Below are 19,469 nucleotides of genomic sequence, written 5' to 3'. Positions count from 1 at the left end.
CTGTCAAGCCGTTCAATCAATCACTGGTCCAGGCAACAATATGTCCCATTATCATTCAGATGCATGCAAAACACCGAGAAAAAAATAAAAAGAAAGCGAGAGAGAGAGAGGTAAAAAGGCACGTTGGACAAGGCAGGGGTGCTCATGTCTTGATTCAAACAGAGAGAGAGAGAAAGTGAGAGAGAGAGAGAGAGAGAGAGGAGAGGGAGAGAGAGAGAGAGAGATGCAGGGTGCAGGACCCACACGGTGTAATTCCAGCCAATTGCATTCCAGAGAAGTGACCATAGCCAGTGATAAACAAAGCACCATAGATCATTCCTCTCCCAGACGGAGCCCGGCGCTTCAGGCAGCGGAAGGGAGAGCGGTCAGAGAGAGAAAGAGAGAGAGAGAGAGAGAGAGGGGAGAGAGGGGATAAGCAGACAGAGACAGGAGACGACAGAGAGCTCACCGCCTATATGCATCTGCCCCTCTGCTATCCTCTGATGCTACATTTTGATGCCCTTTTTTTTTTTTTGCAACTGGAATGCCATTAAAGCCGGTCGCACTGCACGCCTGCAGATTTACTCTCAATGACAAGAAAGAGAGAGTGAGCCAAAAACAGAAAGACAGAGAGAGAGAGAGAGAGAGAGAGAGAGAGAGGGAGAGAGAGAAAGAGGGAGGGAAGAGTGCCGGCACAGCCGCCACCGCCGCCGCCGCTGCTTTCTTTCTCCCACTGCTACTTCACTGATGCATCATATTACAAAATAAATAAATAAATAAAAAAAAATAATAATAAAAAAAAAAGCTTTAAATTGTTCCCATTTCTGTAAGAGAACAAAAAAGGGCATTCAGCACTTACCCACTCCCAGACACAAGAGTCACATTCAGTGCATTCATTTTGAGCCCAGTGTGAGTCACAACACAAACCTCAGATATTCCTCCAAAACAGATGTGCAAAGAGGAGCAGAGAGGTTCTCCGTCTTTTGTTTGCGAGCCTGCCTGGCTAGGTTTCTCTATTTGCATCAGCTTTGAAGCAGGTGGATGACAAAAACATCAATCTCTCCAGGCACATTGTGTGGCATGCACGTTTTGACACACTCCCCTTACCAGCTACAGTATAATCACGCATTCCTATTCTCTCCTCGCAGCTCCACAAATGAATGTGGCTCAGAGGAAAGTGAAGGACAAGTGTGCATTGTTGGAGTGTGCTTTCACAGTAAACATGTGCGACTGGATTAGGAATTTCCTATATCTCCAGAGTTCCATTTGCTCCATATGTTGAGACAGTTTCATACTGCACATGCAGGATGTACTTACAGAGGTCACATGTAGTCCAACAACAACAACAATGCACCAGCTAATATTACACGACAAGGCTGTAACCATGCTTCAAATCAAGGCTGACTTTAAACTAAGATCAAGTCTTAGTCGAGGTGGAGCATTTAATAGCTAAAGAAATTGGTGGAGACCAAACTAGAGATAAAAGGAAAAGTGGTGGTTTGTGGTAGACAGGGGTCAGCGAGGGAAAACATGAATGCTGGCTACAATTGGCAGGTGTTGGTTTCTGTGTATGGGACTGCCACAGACTAGTTCACATGCTGACTTCTGTCCAGCACAAAATAAAAAAAAACACTAGTTGGTGTTAAGGTGGTGTTTTTTTTTTTTTTTGTGCCTTCACCTACTTCATTGAGCTCTTGTGCGTCCTAATTTATTGGGCTGGGTGACGATGATGATGCAAGCAGCGAAGACGTAGAGGAGCATGTCGACCAACGCTACAGCTTCTGTAGTATGAGCAAACAAGATGACATCATCTGAACTCATATGGTCTGGATGACATCATCTGGAGGCGTCCTTCATGCTAGATGCAGACACGTATTTTAAATCAGATAAGGCAAAGAGACGTCCAGTACCATTCATGTCAACATGCTGCCCAAAAGGAGTTAAAAAGCCAATTGAAAATTAGTGAAAGATCAATTTAGTGAAATGAAAACTACCAATTGTTTGTAGGATATGAATCACTCTCCACATCTGCCTTTGTACCACACACTTGAGCTGTGTATTGACAAGATTATTATATCATTTCAAGTTGGTTCTGTTTTTATTTATCTTCTTGTCAGCTTCCAGTCACAGCTTCCAGATATAGACTAACATCGCGTGTGATCATTACAACTAACAGTTAACAGCATAACTATACAGCCACGTAATTCGGCGTTTTCACGCTGACACTTAAACGTCACACCAACAACTTCCGTGACTTTTCGGAATTCCGACCTTTTTTCCAAGTCCCTGAAGGCAGCCGCGTGACGTGTTTTGTTTTGCTTCAATGGCGGGATGAGCGGGTTTCACTTTTTTCCACCGTGACTGCAGATTCTGGTTTTAATAACGTTAGTTTAAATACCAAACACCCGTGGTTAGTTACTTCAGGTTGTGACTTAACGAGTTGAGTTCAATGGAGAGCTCATTAGTGAAAGACAACCCGCTGCTTCTACCGCTCAACAAGGAGAAAACGGTCTATGACGGATTCATTACTGTCCAGGTAACTGTACTTAGCTCATGTGTTAGCGCCCTCCAAGTTAACCTGAAAAGTTATATATATATATATAAATATATATTTACACGTATATGTGGCAACGAGCAGCTTCTGAGTGTACAGGAGAATACAGGACCTACTAGTAAATTCGCCTGCGTTTAAACTACTTAATTGACATTTGCACCCACCACTAGCAGGCCTATTTCTTTGCTTTGTTGCAGCAACATGCGACGAAACTGTATAACGTGACATTTTATCTACACTTTTTTTTTTTACATAAAACAAACCAGTTAAGTTATTTATTTTAAGCCGAATCAAGTAGTTGATCCTGTTCATTCAGAAGTGGTCTAAATTTATGACTAAACCTCAATCTACCTCTTCCAATGTACGACGAAACTATATATTGTCCAATTTCTGAATAGAACATGTTCTTCATTTGTGAGTGAGAGAGGAAATGCAACACTGCAGCCTTCTGTTGCTGCTATAATATAGCATGTTTGTCACAAAACTAAAAGTCACTTTGTGTTGTTCTAGGAAAGAGACTTCAGAATGAGAATACTACTACCAGCTGATCGCCAACTCAAAGGGGCCAAGTACAAAAGATCCCTTCACCTCTTCTCCTGTTCATGTTTCCTTTACTGTTTCATTGTTGTTCTAACTGTACATTACTTTGTATTGCAGGCTGCACTGCAGTTGGCAGTTAAAACACTTGTTGCGTGGATATGAGCACATAGTGAAGCAGGTAAACTCCGCATACAGCACATTTTAATTTGACTTTTTGTGCTTGTTGCGTCATATTATGTTTGCTTGTGTTGTGTCAGCCGGCTTTGATTGAGATCCCGCTGATTGTTCTGTGTTTTATTATTTTTTGTTGTGTCATTTCGGCTCCTTTGTGTCGGGCTGCATTGTGCCTGCCGTCTCTCCTTTCCATCTGTCACTCATAAGGCTTGCCTCACTCAGAAGCAGAGAAAAAATATTTTTCACTGTTTAATTAACATCGCCTGGAAAATGTCCCTATTTGTTATGTGGCCCCTCAAGGTTATTTGGATGAGATTGATATTTCACCCCGGGCTGCAAAGTTCATTATTTTCACAGCCTCTAAGCTATCATTAATTATTAAAGCTGGTGGCAGCCCCCATTAATCACAAACACTGTGTTTGATTTGAATGGCTGACTAGAGGAAAAAAAATAGACACTGTCACTTCATTATCCTCCCATTCAAGAGTGTCTTTTCTCTCTTTTTCAACTTCTCGCAGAGGCTGCAGCAGTCGGCTGATCTTGTCAGTTTCATTCTGGAGTTGAAGACTGTCTTGGTAAGGAGGACAGTGACACAGTGGTTAGCACGGTCACTTTGACATTGTTACTTTATGAATAGGAGGTAAATGGGAACCTTCAGGCACTATCAATAGCCTTGATTGTGAGGCACACGTGTACATGTACATTTTGTTAGATAAATGAACAACCTATGTGCTTGCCAACGAATAAAGGCATAAGAGTGTCAACCCTGGTTTGCTTTTAGCAGAAGAACAATGATGCAGAGGGTTAAGTTGTGATATGACGTGCACAGTAATCTGGGTTTAAAGGAACAAGCTTTCTCTATGTCTTTGCAGGAAGTGGGCCTCAAGAGCCGTCCAGTGTGCAGAGCCATTTCTCCTCCGCAGTATTACTCGCAGCTCATGTCTGAGATGGAGGCGCTTGGATGGGACAAGTAAGTGGGCAACTAGCACCATTAATGCCTGGCTCTTGTGCCATGTTGTAAAGCAGCATCAGTTACTAACTTGTCAAATATTGGACGAGTCTACTACTGTATCTTCACATGTTTCGCTGACAAGTACCTTCAAAGTGTCTGAGGACTGACACTGTGTTGATTGATGATCATATTGACATTGAAAAAGCCAATATGTGACTGCCAGTTGCTGATTTTAAGATGATTAGTCTGGTGCAGCATGCATTTATGTGAAATCTTAATCAGGTTACTGTGGTAACCACTAGTAACTTCCCAAAGATTTATTCTGTGTTTAGAATCCATAAATTGGATCAGAATTGTGGCTGATCCAGTCATATTTTAATGAACTGGTATGGGCTAAAATAAATTGACACATAATCATAAAATCTGACTTTTAGAATGTGGGAAATTCTCGCACACATTTACGACAATTTTAAATAACCCTCTAATCTTCTCTGCTATTGCAGCGTCTTCCTCTAAGGTACGGTCCAGTTTAAGTGATACGAACATAAAAACATGCAAAAATGGACTGCTGACTAAAACATAAATCTACACTCCACTAGATCCAAAAGCACAAAAAAAAGTGCAAGTGATGTCAGCGTTAATAAGGTTACTCCTCAGGATCCTTAAACAGGTACAGTAACATTAAAAAAATGAAGCAACAGTTCAAAGACAAGTTTCAGGCAAAATGAGTCAAATACAACAACAGCGTAATGAACTGCTTGATTTTTTTAAATGTAGCCTGCGGGGCTGTTTTTTCACTTCACTTTAGCTGATCTTAATAAGCATACAGAAGTCGCCATTGAGACCTCGACACAGCAGCCATACATCCCATACAGCAGCAGTGTTATGATGACTACTGCTACTGAAGGAGAACTGAATGTACGATATTCTTTAAACTGACTTTTAGTCTAAGTCAAGCAAAAAGCTAATTGTTATCTTCTTTTAATGAGAATGTTCACTTCCCGACTTACATAATTTACATGGTCCCAGAAAACTCTTAAGTAATTTGCTTACAGACATGATAATGTAGATGTCAACACTTTAGTTTATCCTTTGCTCTAAAGAGCTATATAAAGAGCAGCTATATAACGTAGCTTCTATGTTGGCAGATGAGGAAAATTAGGCTGCTCTATGAAACTCACCAGCCATAAGAAAGAAAACGTTATTAATGACCCTGTAACTTATTATTTCTATGTTTTTGTTGTTGCGTGTTTCCCCCGTGTGGCTGGAAAACTCTGTTTCAAACAGCTATGTGGAGCAGTCCTTCATCTTTGTTTGCCCTTATCTAGCAGTCTCTAAACTGAATGGAGAGGCTGCAACAACACGGTTCCACATTAACAAATGGCTCTTAATGACTTCCTTATTTTTAGTTATTGAGATATAGTTAAATCCAGGTCACATTTAATAACTCAGCCCACGTGCAGTGACAGGCCCAGCTAATACCATCATCTCCACTCATCAGGAGAGAAGGAGGGGGAGGAGGAGGTGATGGTGCAAAGAAGAAGATATCTCTTCTCCCCCAGCTTGGATTAAGCCCTAACTACTACACTCATTTTCCACTCTTCTATTAATGACCACAGGTACAATTATGATATTAGCAAAATGCAAATGGCTCTAATTGAAGACTCTCAGGTTTTAATAGGAGAAGGGGGAGGGTGGGTGAAGGTATGCTTAATGCTGGAAATGCGACCAACGTCGTTTTCGGTGTCATGTTACGGTAAGGAGGCATTATACACAGTGGGCCTCAATCTCTAAAGCACTCGAGATTCGCTTAGCGTCTTAATTGGTATGGGCCGTGCTAATAGCCACCAGGGGTTTTCAGCTGTAATTCTGTCTGCTGATTGGGCAAGACTAGGTAAGTGAGACGCTCTCTCTTTTTTCTCCGTCTCCATTTCTGCAAATGAGAGTGTGGTCATCTTAATTGACTGGAGATGGCACAACTATGTGTTAATTAATTAAATGTGAGGTCAAGTAGATCAGATGTCAGAGGCCCAAAAATGTGGCCCCTGGAAGCTCTACAGCTCATTACGGGCACAGCCGGCACTCTATGTTCCTCTTGGTGTACTTACAGAACGTCGTCTCGGTGTTATCCATCTGTCACACTGTGTTGCCGCTCTTCCTCCAAAAAAGATGGTTCCAACATAGATGTTTTTAGTTCCACCGTCTTTATTTCTGTTACATTATTAGGCCAGCTAATAAATCACTCCTATTATCCTGTGATTTAATTGTAATCAGAAATGGTATATGGAGTTACGCAGTTACATGCAGTAAGTAATGATAATGGCCTGGTTAGAACAGTTAGACTGTAAACCAGGGTAATGAATAAATGGGTCTCTCCGTGCTTTACAAAGTATTTTTAGTGCTTGGGACTTATACTGTCTTCTATTTGTTTATCATACACTGAGTATACCATCATTTTGCATGTGATTTTCTCATGCACTACACACTAACACATCTGCCTGGTATATGTTGATTTCTATGTTCATGAATCACTTTGTCAAGCCACCCAAAAAAAAAAAAAAAAAAAAAAAAAAAAGTCAGATAGGTGCACACATGTGTGAGTACAATTGTGCATGGTCTGCACTGTCTGTCTGGAAGCAGCTCACTTGGCTGTGGAGTTGCAAATAGGATGCTCTCATCAGTCTTCCCAGCGGGATGTCTGACTGTCATGCTGTTTCCATCATGGGCAAACAGGGGCGGCAGCAGTCTCTGCTATCCTGGGTGTGAGACCCCAGAAGAGCGGAGATGGAAATGTGTATGTTCACTATGTACCAGCGACTTTTGTAACTGTTGATGCTGTTTGTAAGACCTTATCAGCTGGTTGATGTTGAGTGCTGGACTGAATCGTCCTCTCTTAATGTGCTATGCAAAGCAACTTACAAGTGAGGTACAAGGCAAAATACGAAAAATATGAGTTTGTTTCAGTATGTTACCCTGTGAACTAACAGCAGCAAAACTACAGATTACTGTCACGAGTAAATTAGAAATTGAGTGGCTACCCTTAATTAACATACCTGCACAGGGTACTAGACCGAATTTTTGCAGCTGCTATCTTCACATCTTTGGGCAAACAAAACTTAACATCACTTACCTTTTTCATGTTTAACTTCAGCCGCATCTGAGCTTGATTTGGATGAATTTTAGGTCTTCATTTATTTCTTGTGTGTCCATTTCTTTACTCTAGATGTGGCATTTCATCTTTACTGCCTGGCATAGGAATGAACAACTGACTGTTTCTAGCAGGAGATCACATAATTTGGGATGTTTGTGCTAGATGTAATTAAATTCCTTCCAGCGTTTATGAGCTATAGCATTGATGAGAGAGGGACATGCATGAGGTCACAGTGACCTGGTCATTTGACCATTCAAATCTAATTGGTCCATCCTTGACCCCAAGTGACTTCATAACAGTAACAAGTGTAAATGTGATTGTTTTTTTATATTTCTATCTCTCTTTACTGATACATACTCTTGGCAAGCACTTAAAGTAACCTGGGTATCATCTATACAAGATGTTCTAGATACATGGATAGTGATGACCGAATAAGCAGAAATATACACTTGCCAGACAAAGTTTAGAAACACCTGGAGCCAAAAATTAACTCAACTGGACATTAACCTATTTTAAAATGGGAAGTTATGCAGGATCAATTTAAGACCATCCACATCCACACTTGAATTTTTAGCAAAAAAGAAAACATACTTTTAAAGCCCTCAAGTTTCACACTGTTTGTAGCAAATGGTAGTTGTTTAGTATATGTTCATTTGAAAGATTACGATGTTTTACCTGAAATTGTTACAGATGAATGAGGAACATATTTTCTGTGTTCTGAATCAATTTTTTGCATTTCAGTGTAAAAATGCCAAAATGTATTTTAGTAGAGTATTTCAATGTGAACTGTATCAAACTGTCATGATCATATTATCCTGTGGTTGTAGGTGTAGATGTTGGTTTGCATATGACCTTTACCAGTATCTGATTGTAAGTGTATGAACAAATACTTTTATGTGTCAGGCAAATTGGACACTGTCTCCCATCATTCTATCACTTACCTAGGTGTGTGTGTTTCTGAGCACACTGCTCACATCACTCCCCTGAACCACACTTCATAAATCCTCAGCAGAGCTACAGCCACGTCAGCCTTGACACAGAGCAGCCATTGTAATGTACTGTAAATCTCAAGGAGGACTGCCTGTCCAAATGCTTTGTCTCAGATCAGTCTTTTGTCTCTAGGTCTCAGTCGAGTTGGGGGTGGTTGACGGCCAGAGACTGACTCCTTCATAGTGTGCTGGAGCAGCAGTAAATCTGACAGCAGTCTTGATGCATGCTTGCGCCTGATCAGTGTTTTGTCCTCAGCCTCAATAGGTTATAATTAGCTTACCAAGGAGGAGTTCTGATTTACAGTTTGACTCAAGCTTGAAAACGTGAACCCATCTTAAGGTCATTGGGAGACATTATTTAATGAGAGTTTGAATCTAGCTTCTGTAACATTTTTTTTAAAACTAAAACTAGAGCAGATTGATTTGGATTCAGAAGTGAGTTGTCAGTCGTGTGTCCTGTCAAGGCATTCTGGAATAACATCTGCGACAAAACAAGAAAAGCATTAATACCCCATTTTCAATATAAAAATGTTATATTTAAATTCATCCTGCACTGTAATGGATTTCAATCATTGTCCATACACAATATATAGAAATAAAAACAACTTACAATGCTACACAACTTGAACACATCACTGGTTAACACATCAGGCCACACAGGCCACACGTCCACTTACTTACTGTAGAACAGTAAATAACTTGCTACTATGAACCTGTTTTTTATTATGTAATATATATATATATATATAAAGTAATACACAAACCCCACCTCATCAGGAAGTGGCATGTGTTGCTCACTGTAGTTAACGTTATACCAGCTGCCTGAATCACCTGCTCAGAAATCCAAGGAATGCACACATACCGTCCTGTAGAAAGAATTTCACATTTATTGCCACTGCCCGACGCATCTATGCTCAGTTCAGGGGGTGTTACATAGAGTTCGTCACGTATGTGTTGAAGCGATGTTTAATTAGAGCACAGCTTGTCCTGACTGTTAGCACCGGAGCTGCTGCGTTGCTCTCAGCTGTCTGATAAGCTCCCTGCATTAACAAGCTGCTCCTTCTGTCGAAATTTGGCGTTAACAATAGCTTCAGATGGAATTAGCTCATAAACCGTTAAGTTGTCAGAAAACAGCTTTGAAGTGCACTTATAAAAAAAAGTTACCTTAAATTTTTTATATATTTTTTAAGTCCATCTCAGTGAACATTAAAGAGCACTTAGTGGGTAAGCCAGGTACTACATCAGAATACAGTACAGGACAGTTACCGACTGTTACACCATTTAACATGTTAACAGCTATTAATGATTAATGATTGATCAATAATTTCGTTAACTTCACTAATTTAGTTCAGTTATAGTAGTTGTTGTAGCCATGCTAACTTAATACACACACTGTAATGTAATCAGTGTCAGGCCTAATCATCTGATGGGGACTGTGGGAGAAATTAATAGATTTTATTAATTATAATAATTAATGTTCACAACTATTGCTATCAGCACTTATTTACATTTTATTTAGAAAACATACAATTCAGGTTGCTCACTGATAGTTGATGAAGACTCCACATAAAAATAATGTTCAGCCTCAGCATGATCAGATTTGTTATATTCTCACATTTATACAAAGTATAAAAAAGGAACTCCTTAGGAGTAGATTGATGTAATGTCACCTTGTGATAAATCCAGAGGTAAAGCTGATGTCTCAATATTGCTGCTCTGCTGCTGCGATTAATGATGGATGATGGCTGCTGTCAGTGTACAATGTTATGTGTACATTTATGTATGAATGGATATTGATTTAGTGTGTGTGTGTGTGTGTGTGTGTGTGTGTGTGTGTGTGTGTGTGTGTGTGTGTGTGTGTGTGTGTGTGTGTGTGTCCAACATCAGGCTGCTTTTCATAGACACAGAGTTCCGAACGTTGAGACTTAAGGTGGAAGACTCCTCTGGAAGGCAGCACATTCTCACTATTAAACTCAAGTCTAAGGTAAGATTCACCTACACACATGGGAAAACACCCAAACGCTCACACACACTTACACACAGAGTTTACATTAAGGACTGGATGATTTTAACAATGAAAATTATTCACTATCAAATATAATATACTTTGCAGTTTGATGTTGACATACAGCCAATCCACATCCACACAGGTCGACATTACCACATGCATACAAGATGTTTAATTTGCCAATAGCAAAAGAGTGATTTACATCTGCACCCATAAATCTCGGTGAAACTGGAGAGGCTGTGGATAGACATGATAACCTGCTGTGACTGAGATGTAGCAAAGATAAAACATCTCCACATAGACCTCTGTATGATTGAAAAGCTTCCCCTATGCATAGAGAAAAGCAGTACACCCACACTTATCTGCATAGCTGCTCTATCTGTTCACTGCTATTAGGGAAAGGCACACAAAACCTTTACCTAAAGTAGGTAAGCCTACAGAAGACTACTTAGCATAGAGAGTTTATTCTCGGTCACATACACCATACAGTGAACCACAGTTTTTATAGAGACACACGTTTGAAACAGAAGATTCAGAACACGGACTTACCACATGTTTACCCAAAAACTATTTGAGAAACAGTTATGGGTGTACCTATTCTGAAACTGAGGCCAACGCACAGTGACATCAACAAAGTTAACATTTATACATTTAGGAATCTGTGCAGAAGCAGTTTTGCCCCTGTGGTAATGTTAGGCCAAACAAAACAAAGCACAAACCATCATTTTATTAGGTCTCAGGTTTGTCGAGTCTGTTCAGGCTTTTTGGGATAAAGACGAATTTTCCCCATACTGGGGAGGGGGAGCTGCCATGATAGGGGATGGATGTAAACACCGTGACACACAGACACATTACATGCAAATTGCCATATTTACATCATCCATTACAATTACACATTGCTCGATCCCTAAACAATGTAGATATGCTTTCAAATGGATGAAAAAAGTGTTTCCGTGTAAGACACATATTTTGCAAAGCTGTGGGATCTCTTTTCCCCACACTGTCCCTTGTGGTCGTAATTCTCAGCCCTAATAATATTTGTGTGCATTTGTTTACTGTGTTTTGGCTTTACATACAACATCTGTGTAATTCAGTTGCTGTAGCTTAGTAAGCTGATTGTGAAGAAGGTTGGCTCAAATGCAAAACAGATACATTTATCAAAAAGTTAGTTATCAGTTTGTAATTAAAATATTTTTACTGAATTAATTTTACTACTGGCAACTGCAGTGATTATAGTGTAAAATGTAAGAAATGAACGGTATTGGCATAGAAGTATAAACTAAAACATTAAAATATTTAAAAGTAATATTTCACTATTGCATAGTGAATATATTGGTAGAAGGATGTTGGAGATGGAGCTGCCAGGCAGGAGGGCAAGAGGACGACCAAGGAGGAGATATATGGATGTTATAACAGAGGACATGAGGTTGGCTGGTGTGAGGGTAGAAGATGCCCACGATAGAGTGAGGTGGAAACGGATGATTCGCTGTGCCGACCCCTGATGGGAAAAGCCAAAAGAGAAGAAGAAGATTTCACTATTGCATAGTCAAAGATAGGTTCTTCTTTTTGGCTTTTCAGAAAAAGTTTTCCCTAAAACTTTCATCAGTAGTAGGATCTGTCTTGGCAGTATTCTGTGGATCTCACAGCAGGGCTGTATGTTCTTGGCATGGTGGGTAGGCGGCACAGGGAAGTGGTGCTTACCAAAGCCCAGATGACATTCACTGGGGACAAGGGAGGGAGGTGGGACCCCACACCGTGCCCAGCTGCCCACCTGTCCTTCCTCGCTTCTTTGGCACCAGGCACCACCAGGCAGGGAGCAGCACAGGCAGGGATGGAGACTTGGCTAGCAGGGTATTGAGGAGGGAAGACCACAGGGAAAGGACAGAGAGTCATGTGATATTAAAGGTGAAAGGGTCAGGTCTGGCTTCTACATGTATGTTCTGATCAAGTATCTATCTTGAAGCTTTAACATCACTTTAAAACTGACCACCAACAGCAGTGCCAGTGTTTACTGCAAATTCTTAAATAAAATTATCCATTGAAATGGTGACTATTTGCTACTACATACCAGTTATGAACTACTTGGGGCTATTGGGATTACCTGTACTTTAATAGCTAATAATGTCAATTTCCACAGCATTAATTTCACCAGTACAATAAATTCTACTCACCTCTTACTAACCTAAATTACAGGATTGTCCCATGTTTTTTTTTTTATCTACAGCACCCTGCAGAGGCTCCAGAATGCTCAGCTGACCTGCCAGTCCCTCTGGCTCTAACATGGACTCCACAGGTATGTACTGAAACTGCAAGACAACATTGAATTTCTTGTCAGCATTTGCAGTATGAACAAAAAAAAGCACTGACACTGAAACCCCAGGATTAATGCACACACTTTTAATAGGTCTTAATATTTTACATTTAACATGTTGACAGTTATTACTGCGCAGTAATGAAGTGCAAACTACATATGGTGGCATTGTTTTATTTCTCAATTTTTAGTTCTCCTGTAACTTCAGAACAGAATACCAGAAAATCTAGACTCTGAGAAAACTGGCAAACATTTTTCAAAAGTAATATTTTCTGTGTCAATGAAAAGCACCTCAAGAATAACTTAAACGTTGAATTAAACATCAGCAGTCAGGCTGTTTCTAAGGTCAAATATTTGGGTTTGTGGTAGACTTAATTTAAAGTTTGACAAAAGTGACAATGGTCAGCAAGCATGTAAAGGCCAATCTACTATACACTGTTTTAATGAACAACTTTCATTTCATACAGTGTATGACTATGCATTCTGTGATCTTCTCACAACAGTTCACATGATTTCAGGCAAGGTCCACTGTAATTAAATCTCTAAAATGGCTGCATTAATAATGCACTAGAAATTTCAATTAAAAAATCACTTACATCCTTAGAATATTACATTTTTAAACTTTTATGAATTTCAACTTTAGCAGTGCTGCACTCACTCGCACTGTTAACTTCAGAAACCCAGTTGTAATTGTTGCCAATGCTACAGACAGGTTGGGAAAAGTACTACTGTGCTGTAAATCACTGCATCTACAGCCAATACACACCACAATAATGGTGTTGATTAGATTTCAGAACCCCAGTGCTGAAACCAAATCCACACTCAAGATGAAGGTCTGCAAAATTAAATACTGTAAATTGCAACCTTGACACTATGGGAATAATCTGAGAAAAGGCTTTGGGAGTGTATCACATAGTTTTCATCATGCGATTTATGGGGTACACAGTTTGACTTTCTGTATACTGGGATGGTGAAATGGTGGAAAGACAGCAGCATGTGTTTTTGTTAGTGATTTCACACATACAGAGACAAATCAGCATCTGGCCTCTAACAAAGCTCTAGTTTGACCAATCTCTATTGTGTTTGTGTTAAGAACAAAATCTTAATACTATGCTCTAACTGGACAGTCTAACACAACAATGTTGGTGGTTTGTTTTTACATTGTGTTGTTTTTTCTGTCCTGGGAACCTGCATTACATAGTGCTTTGTACTGGCAAGAATCTGGTAGAAGCAGAAAATCTCACCACTCCACTCAGGTGCTGTGCTCAGAACACCTTTTTTTTTTTTTTTAGGAATTTGGCAGATGTTTTATCTAGTGTGTTTTTTATCCAGTGTGCCCCCCCCCCCACCTCCAGCAGCAATAAGCTTAACCAGGTGTTTCTTGTAGCTGTGGATCACACCTGGACATTGTTCCGGAGGAATTTTAGCCCATTCTTGCCCTGCAGACCTGCTTGTGTGGCTCTGTTAAAGTCGTTCCATAGCATCTCTATCGGGTTGAGGTTTGGGCTCCGACTTGGCCACTACAAGAGGCAGATTTTGTTTTTGTTTTTGAAGCCATTCTGTTGTTGACTTGCTTTGGTGTTTTGGTTCAGTCCTAGAGCATCACTCAGCTCCTACAAAGTTTCAGCTGACGTACAGACATTCTCACATTATCCTGAAGAATTCTTTGATTCACTTGGTAATTTATCTTCCCCTCAATCACTGCAAGCTTTGACTGTCACTTGGGGTTGTTTCTTTACCTCATATCTTAACTTTTTCTAACACCTGACTCTAATTAGCTTTTTAGAGGTCGTTCACATACTTTTTCCACTCGCACAGTGAGGTTTTTATGTTGTTCTAAATAAAGACATGAAAGGTTGTTTTCTTTATGCACATTATGTTTGTTAATACTCTTGACTAGGATAAAGATCGGATCACATTTTATGACAAATTAATGCAGCAAACTATTAAATTCATACATAGTTTTTCTTGCCACAGTATGATTGTTAGTGGGCTAAGTTCGTTGTGGGAGCACTAAGATAGTACTTTTACAAGTACTGTGCAACTCCTTGTAGAATGAAGTCCCATTTCACCTTCATTCTCAGTAAAATATATGCATCATTGACTATAATGGTGCAAGGGCATTGACCATAACCCACACTATATGTTTTTTTCCAGGAAATAATACAAATAATTAAGCCAGATTGAAATGTCATTGTGTGTTTATTTAAAGGTCATGTTGGATAGATTTACTGGACATTTCAAAGTGATAACAAATTTCCAGCTGTTATGCTATAAGTCTTTCACATTACAAAAGCAAATGGATTTGATCATTTTGCAGTTTCTTTTTGCTTTTGTTTTGTGTATTGAATGTCTGTAGTGTGACTTTTTGAGGCCATGAGAGACTTGCACTGTGCATAAGGGCTGAACAAATACACTGTAGTCATCCTCTGCTACCTTATTGCATAATTTGACAAAACACTTCTCCACCTGCTCTATTAAGACATTTTTATTCAGGCTCTCAAATCTAATCCACTCTAATTGGCAATACAGTGCTTTGATGTAAAACCAGCTGTGGGCTATTGTTTGCCATCTTGCTTCTTTCACTGCAACTCTGCTTTTCATCTCTGTTGCTACCTCTGAGTCTGTATGTCACCTTCTCTCTCTCTCTCTCTCTCTCACTCACACACACACACACACACATTGTGTTTTTACAGAACAGTTGATTGTCCATCATAGAAAATACAGCTCCAGAGAGAGGATAATGTGTATGTGTTGATATAGCTATCATTGTGAGGACCAGCATGAATTTTTAACCACTGGACTAAGGACATTTTAGCCATTCCTCACAATGAGAAGGGCGTGTAAGGAGTAATTTTGGGGTTAAGACTGTGTTTTAGGATCAGGGTTACATTTACATTTAGTCATTTGGCAGACGCTTTTATCCAAAGTGGTACAGAGGCAGGCAGGGTAGAGTAGGTAAGCATTAGGAAGTCTTGTCTAAGGACCCCTACTGGAGGTAGGCCCCAGCTGGGATTCGAACCCCAGTCTCCCACATTGGAAGGCAGCAATCTTACTACCCTAACCAGCCACTTAGGGTTATCTTACAGTGTATGGTGAGGCACTTAGTTGTGATGGTTAGGGTAAGGCAGTACATGTGATAAAATAAAAATCGATACAGAGTAGATTAACATGGCCTACGTGACAGTGGGGGGCTAGGGACTGTGAGTGTCCTCATAATGGCTGCCATACAAAACTGTGTGTGTGTGTGTGTCTGTGTATGTGTGTGTTGTTGAGCTGATACATGGCAGGCGTACAGTGAGGACCAGCTTAGAACAGCGATACCGTATGGAGCCTGTCTGCCTGCTGGGCCGTTGATGGATCTCTCCCACACTGCAACATGAAGTGTGTGTGTGAGTGTGTGTGTATACACAATGTTTGTGCATGTGCATGTAGGTGCTTGCATCTGTGCCAAGTGTGTTTTTTTGTCTGATGTGTGAGCTATGCGTGTGTATGTGTGTGTGGCAGGGGGAAGGGCCTGTCTGTCGGCAGTCCTGACATGTTCATTTGAATGAGTAATTATTGCCTGCTCTGTTGCAGGGCCAAAACGTGCCACTCTGTGCATTTGTGTGGAACTAGAATGGGAAGAAAAAACCTCTGTGTGTGTATGTGTGAATTGGTCTATGTGTATTGTTGTGTGCTGTGTGCTTGTAGACTATATAAAGAGAGTTTTGAGCAACCAGAAATCCTATATATTAAGAAAAAAAAGGAAGATTCAATGTGAATAAAAAGGTGTGTGTCACCTTATATCTAGGCATCATATGTGTATATAGTTTTAGAAATACTATATACAATATGCTATGTAAGAAGTTTAACATGACTACAGATATTATTGTCTGACATGGACCATCTAAACCATAAGTCTCTGTCATACACAGAATATGTCTGAGTTTATACAAAAACTCATTTTCCTTCTTTTAAATTTTAAGAAATAAGTATTTCTTTTTAAAAGGTTTTAGGGGTGTGAAGTAGAAGGTGGACACCTAAATCGAAACCAAACTGACCTGTCGGTACTAAAGTGTTAGGGCAGAAACTTGTTCAGGTTTTGTCCAGTAGGGCAAATGTTTAAAACTGAGGAGACATGGCTCCATCTATTATTCTCTTCTTTAATTCCCTCTTTCGACCTACATCTTAAACACTGATAAGTTTAATTTCACTAACAGTGTGTGGTTCCACATTGCATTCACTGACACTGTGTAGAGGAAGCTAATGTTCTCTTTACCTGACTGTAGTTTGTACTTAACCTACTTAACCTCTTCTATGGAGAATACAGCTAGACCTGTGTAGCTTACAACACATTCATAGAAAGAGCCACAACAGAATATACCAATACCATGTGTTCTCTTGCAGCTCTATGAAAATGAGGCTAGTCTGAAGGGAAAACAATCATGAATGAAAATTCTTATTCATTTGAAATTAGAGGCTGTTCACAGAGGAAAGAATTTACTGAGAATAAAAATTGAAAAGTCATCAGCATCCATGTAAAGAGCAGTACATTCTTTCAGCGTGGCTGCTTTGAAGAGCTAAAATGGGGTCAGTCAAAGATATAAATAGATAAAGAGGAATGATTGAGATAGCCAAGGAGCAAGTCTCAGCTCACATTCACCAGCTTTCATACTTTCTTACAGTCTTCCACTCTTACCCGTGTTCTTCTCTCATACACCAAGAATTCAATTACCAGCTCTTCTTCTTTTTTTTCCTTCTCCTTTCTGAACTGGGCCTAGTGTAGTTATCCTGAGCTGTAACTGTAATCATGCCACTGGCATTAATTGGGCTGTAATTGCTGAGGCTCTCAGCACCTGGACGATGCTTAATTGTGTGCACTGTGCTGGCACAATGACCCATAATTTTTGGTTCATTTTTCCCCCCTAATTTTTCTCTCTCTCATTCCATCTGTATTGCTGTCTCACACTTCCATCAGCTTCCCTTTCTCTCTGTCTATATGAAGATGTTTGTGCTTTAAGTTGTATGCATTTGGGAATAATGCCCATTGTCTTTGGATTACAAGTTGTTCTACAAACAAATTCTGAACATCATGAACTTTCTTATTATACATGTATCATATATATTATATGTTTTATTCTATTTTTAAGTCAGTCAGTCAGACACTGGTCTGTTGCAAATGAAAATACTGAGGTAGTTTGGCTAATGAAGAGGAGCTAGTTTTACAATGTTCTACAACAGTAACTATGTTCTCTGTTTGTTGTGGTCTGATATGGCAGAGTACTCTGCAGCAGCTCCACAGCCAGTTTGTGCTGGTTCTGGAGTCCCTCACAGAATTCTGGGATGTCCTGGATGAGATTGACAGCCAGACTTGGATTCTGGAACCGGAAAAACCCAGCCGGGCCGACACCATGAGGCGGATCGCTATTGGTAATGAAGACGCATGCAGACTGAAATCAGCACAGCTAATACTAAACAGAGGCTCACCAGGCATGCAGTGATAGTAACCACAAAAAGGTACGTTCTTGTTTTTGTGTGTTTGCAGGAAACAACATGTCCATCAAAGTGGAGGTGGATCCCAGACACCCAAAGATGCTGCCTGAGTGCTTCCTGCTTGGCGCAGAGAATAGTGGGTATACACACTTAAAAACATAACATCAAACTGACATTTGTTCTTTTGTTATTAAAATAGTAAAATGATGAATTAAGAATAAAAATACTTTTTTAAGCCCTATGTAGTGTCTGCAAGTCACAATAGCAATTTTGTGAGTGGCATATATTCTTTTAAAATGAACTGATTAGAATCAGTTTTTACCTGTGATTGTGCAAAGCAAAGCTTTTGTTACTAACTTATCAATTAATACATGGACTATTTTGTCATATTTGAATCCTCCCCAAATATTCTCATATAGGCTAGCATATTTTCTTAGATTGATTAATTCATTGAAATATCAGGTTACTGTTAGTTGCCAAATTATTGAATTATCTATTTTTATAATTAATTAATATATAATGTGCCTCTAAAGCCCCATATCACTGTAATCAAAGCCTGATTTCACTGAGTAAGACTCCATCTTAGGATCAGTCCAGGCAGTAAAGTAGAAATTCTGCCTGCTTTGTATCGGATTGGTGGAAAACCAGCGTGCGTGAATGAAAAACGAGTATCTCCGCATCTCTACTTCAACCAGGCTGCTTGTGTTCACGGTTTCCTGTCATCATGTTGGAGGTGTTTGCTTCCAAAGTGGCGTGTTTTCATTCTCACCACACCAACATGGAGTCAGCCAACGAGCTGCAGCTTTCTATTTAAGTCCCCGTCAATTGTTGGCCATTGTTTCTGCAAAGCCAAGGTCATGCATCTCCTAGCCTGTTGCCTAGCAATGCGACTCAAAAGATATTAAACACATACACACTTCAGCCACCAAGATAGGAGGCAGCGGTGACCCTCGAATACAAGGGGTCACGCAGAAATATTGCTTTTTGCATGTAGGAATAACAAGTAGTGAAAGTGATGAGTGGCGCACAGAAACAAAGCTCTCCTGTAGAACACAGGAAGCTCTGATGGTTTATACCTGACAGTGGTGATGATGCTGTTTGTGGTGAACTGTACTGATGTCAAATAAAAGGCAGTGCTTTAGCGTATGCTGAGTATGTTGTAAGAGGCCTTAAATGGGTTTTTTATTATTCATACAGTTTACATCTGCTGTTATACTAAATCATCTCCTCTCTTGTTGTAGTGGTGACTCCATTAAGGAATAAGCTGAACGCCAACATGCACTTGTGGTAAGGTTCTCCACATCAACCAGGTTTTCCTATTAATGTGTGTGCTAAT

The 19,469-nt window shown here is 39.9% G+C and overlaps 1 protein-coding gene across 2 annotated transcripts in view; it reads left to right on the top strand.

Moving 5' to 3' along the window:
• Window positions 1-2,292: 2,292 nt before the first annotated feature.
• The window catches only part of fancl (FA complementation group L), a 22,078-nt gene continuing 4,901 nt past the window's right edge, over window positions 2,293-19,469 (top strand). For both annotated transcript variants that reach the window (XM_026354628.1, XM_026354629.1), the window contains exons 1-10: window positions 2,293-2,515; window positions 3,044-3,102; window positions 3,191-3,251; window positions 3,766-3,822; window positions 4,120-4,217; window positions 10,227-10,323; window positions 12,572-12,640; window positions 17,920-18,070; window positions 18,186-18,269; window positions 19,375-19,420. In XM_026354628.1, coding sequence (XP_026210413.1) covers window positions 2,429-2,515; window positions 3,044-3,102; window positions 3,191-3,251; window positions 3,766-3,822; window positions 4,120-4,217; window positions 10,227-10,323; window positions 12,572-12,640; window positions 17,920-18,070; window positions 18,186-18,269; window positions 19,375-19,420 — 809 coding nt within the window. In that variant the 5' untranslated portion in view covers window positions 2,293-2,428. The remainder of the gene's footprint in view (window positions 2,516-3,043; window positions 3,103-3,190; window positions 3,252-3,765; window positions 3,823-4,119; window positions 4,218-10,226; window positions 10,324-12,571; window positions 12,641-17,919; window positions 18,071-18,185; window positions 18,270-19,374; window positions 19,421-19,469) is intronic.

The sequence above is a fragment of the Anabas testudineus genome, chromosome 15 (assembly GCF_900324465.2).
Source record: "Anabas testudineus chromosome 15, fAnaTes1.2, whole genome shotgun sequence".
Classification (NCBI taxonomy): Eukaryota; Metazoa; Chordata; class Actinopteri; order Anabantiformes; family Anabantidae; genus Anabas; species Anabas testudineus.
Note: the sequence above shows the minus strand (reverse complement) of the source record. Positions and strands in the feature narration are given on the sequence as shown.